General features: G+C 68.9%; 1 protein-coding gene across 1 annotated transcript in view; it reads right to left on the bottom strand.

Moving 5' to 3' along the window:
* TMBIM6 (transmembrane BAX inhibitor motif containing 6) overlaps window positions 1–772 on the bottom strand; it is a 1,654-nt gene extending 882 nt beyond the window's left edge. The window contains exons 1-4 of the mRNA XM_014947452.1: window positions 625–772; window positions 427–535; window positions 200–320; window positions 25–73 (exon numbers count right to left, since the gene is read on the bottom strand). Coding sequence (XP_014802938.1) covers window positions 25–73; window positions 200–320; window positions 427–535; window positions 625–680 — 335 coding nt within the window. The 5' untranslated portion in view covers window positions 681–772. The remainder of the gene's footprint in view (window positions 1–24; window positions 74–199; window positions 321–426; window positions 536–624) is intronic.
* Window positions 773–2,247: the final 1,475 nt, after the last annotated feature.

Raw genomic sequence — 2,247 nt, 5'->3', positions numbered from 1 at the left:
CTGCCGGGGGGGGAACACTTCTACCTGGGGTTGATGGAGATGCATATTTCCAGGAGGGGCCCCAGGTTGGTGCCTGGAAGGACACAACAGGGTGTCACCGGAGTCAGAGCTGGTTGGCACCGCGTTGGGGTCCTTGTCCCCCACCTCCCCAGGGCTCAGGACCCCACAGGAGGCAGAAGGGTCCCTGGTGCCCCCCTACCTGTCAGGAAGGCGAAGCCAGCCAGCATCCCCAGCCTCTTCTGCTCTGTCTCCCGGCTGTGCGGGGTGGCCGTCAGCCAGACCATCAGCCCCAGGGCACCCAGGCCGGTCAGGAAGCTGAACTGTGGGGCAAGAGGGAGATGGGGGCCTGGCACCACCTCACCAGGGCAGCGTGGGGGGAGGGATGTGAGTAGGGGGGCCAGCCACGACACCCCAAAGGTCCCTCACCTGGAAGAGGTGGGTCACCACATTGACATAGGCCCCTGCGGCCGCCACAAACATGCAGAGGGCGAAGCTGGCGTAGACCCTCTTCAGGTGTTCCTGGGTGGAGGCCGAGCTGCGCACGAGGAGAGCAGTGGTGAGGCTGACGCAGCCCCCCCCCCCAAACCCCCAACTCAAGCTTGGCCTCCTCAAGGTGTTACTCACATGTGGGAGAACTTGAAGAGGGCGTCAAAGTTGATATTTCGGTCAAAGATGTTCATGGTGCTGGGCTCGGAGTGGGCCCACCGGCCGCTTCACAGAGGATCAAGCTGCAAGAGGAGAGGGGTGGGTGTCGGGGGGGGACGCTGAAGCCCTTACAAGCTCCCAAAGCTCCTGTCATACGGCGGAGGAGCTGCCGGAACCGCGCGGAGCGAGTGGCAGGAGCAGCAGGAGCAGCAGGAGCAGTGAGCTGCTCGGTTTCTGCCACCTCTGCGAGGTTTCTGCCTCCTGGCCCAGCTGGTGCAAGCGTTGCGGGCTGTTGCGAGACTGGGGGCTGCCCCCGGGGAGGCCCCAACCCCACGGGAGAGCTGCTGGCAGCTGGAAAGCGTCTTTGTGCCAGGCTACTATTAGTGCCCGTAATGACGTCCCCAGAGGAGGCTCCGCAGCGCGAAGCTCCCTGCGGGGCCTCCTCCTCCTCCTCCTCTTCGCCCCTTCCTGCTCTGCCCCCTCCGCCAGCCCCCAGTCTGGCTGGCTTGGCCGGTGCTGTTTGCCCTGGCACCCGTGGGAGCCCAACCAGCCCAGCAAGTGGCACGAGCCGCCTGTCCCTGAGGGGCAGAGGGGGACCCATCAGGCTGGGACAGATGGGGCCGGAGGGGGCAGAAGCCATGGGGCTGCCAACCAGCCGCCCCAGCAGAGGGGAGGGCCTGGGGTCTCCTCCTGCCCCACTGGCACAGCCCCCTGCGCCCACTGCCTTTATCCAGGGCCGCACTGGTTTTGTCCCACCACTGGGACAGCAAGAGATCAACTGACTGTCACTGGGCTGGTGCCACCACGGCAATAGGGCCCTCCTGGCCCACCACAGCTCACGGTGGGGATGAAACGGAAGCTGCTGCCCCACGGCCTCGTTAGGGGTTGCGCAAGGCCATGGGGAACTGCCACCGCTCGGGGTGCGGAGGCTGAAGTGACAGCGGTGACGGTGACAGCGAGTTTCGTCAGGCAGGGCCCGTGCTCCCCGCGGGGGGGTCATGGCTCCTGGGACAGCAGAGGGACCCGGGCCTCCCGGGCCAGGAGCTGGGAGAGCAGCCCTTCACCCAGCGCCAGGGGCTGAGACGGGGCCAGGGCTGTTTCGGTTTCGCCGGTGACGTGCCCGGTTGGCGGCCCGGGGGTGGCTGTCGTCAATGGATAACCGGGGCCGTGGCTGTCGGGCGACCTTTACTCACTGGCGCCCGCACCCAGCCCCGGGCCCAGCGCTGCCTCCGGGGCCACCGGCGACTGCCCCTTTCCCGGTGGGTGCCTCCGAGGGGGCTCCCCCCGGCCCCCCCCCACCCGCAACCAGCCGGGGGGGCCGGACCCGCCTGTAACGCCCCCCCCGGCAGCAAGGCCTGCTGGGGGGCAGGGCCTGTCCCCCCCCGCGAGTAAGGCCTCGTGGGGGCGCAAGAGGCGATCGCCCCCCCGGGGTGAGGCCTGCTGGGGGGGGACTAACCGACGGGCCCCTCCCGCGGGATGAGGCCTGCGGGGGGCACGAACCGACAGGGCCCCCCCGCGGGATGAGGCCTGCTGGGGGGGGGCAGGAGCCGACAGGACCCCCCAGAGCGAGGCCTACGGGGGTAGCGGGGGCTGCCCGGGCCC

This window comes from Calidris pugnax, unplaced genomic scaffold, assembly GCF_001431845.1.
Source record: "Calidris pugnax isolate Ruff unplaced genomic scaffold, ASM143184v1 scaffold155, whole genome shotgun sequence".
In the NCBI taxonomy this organism is placed as follows: Eukaryota; Metazoa; Chordata; class Aves; order Charadriiformes; family Scolopacidae; genus Calidris; species Calidris pugnax.
Note: the sequence above shows the minus strand (reverse complement) of the source record. Positions and strands in the feature narration are given on the sequence as shown.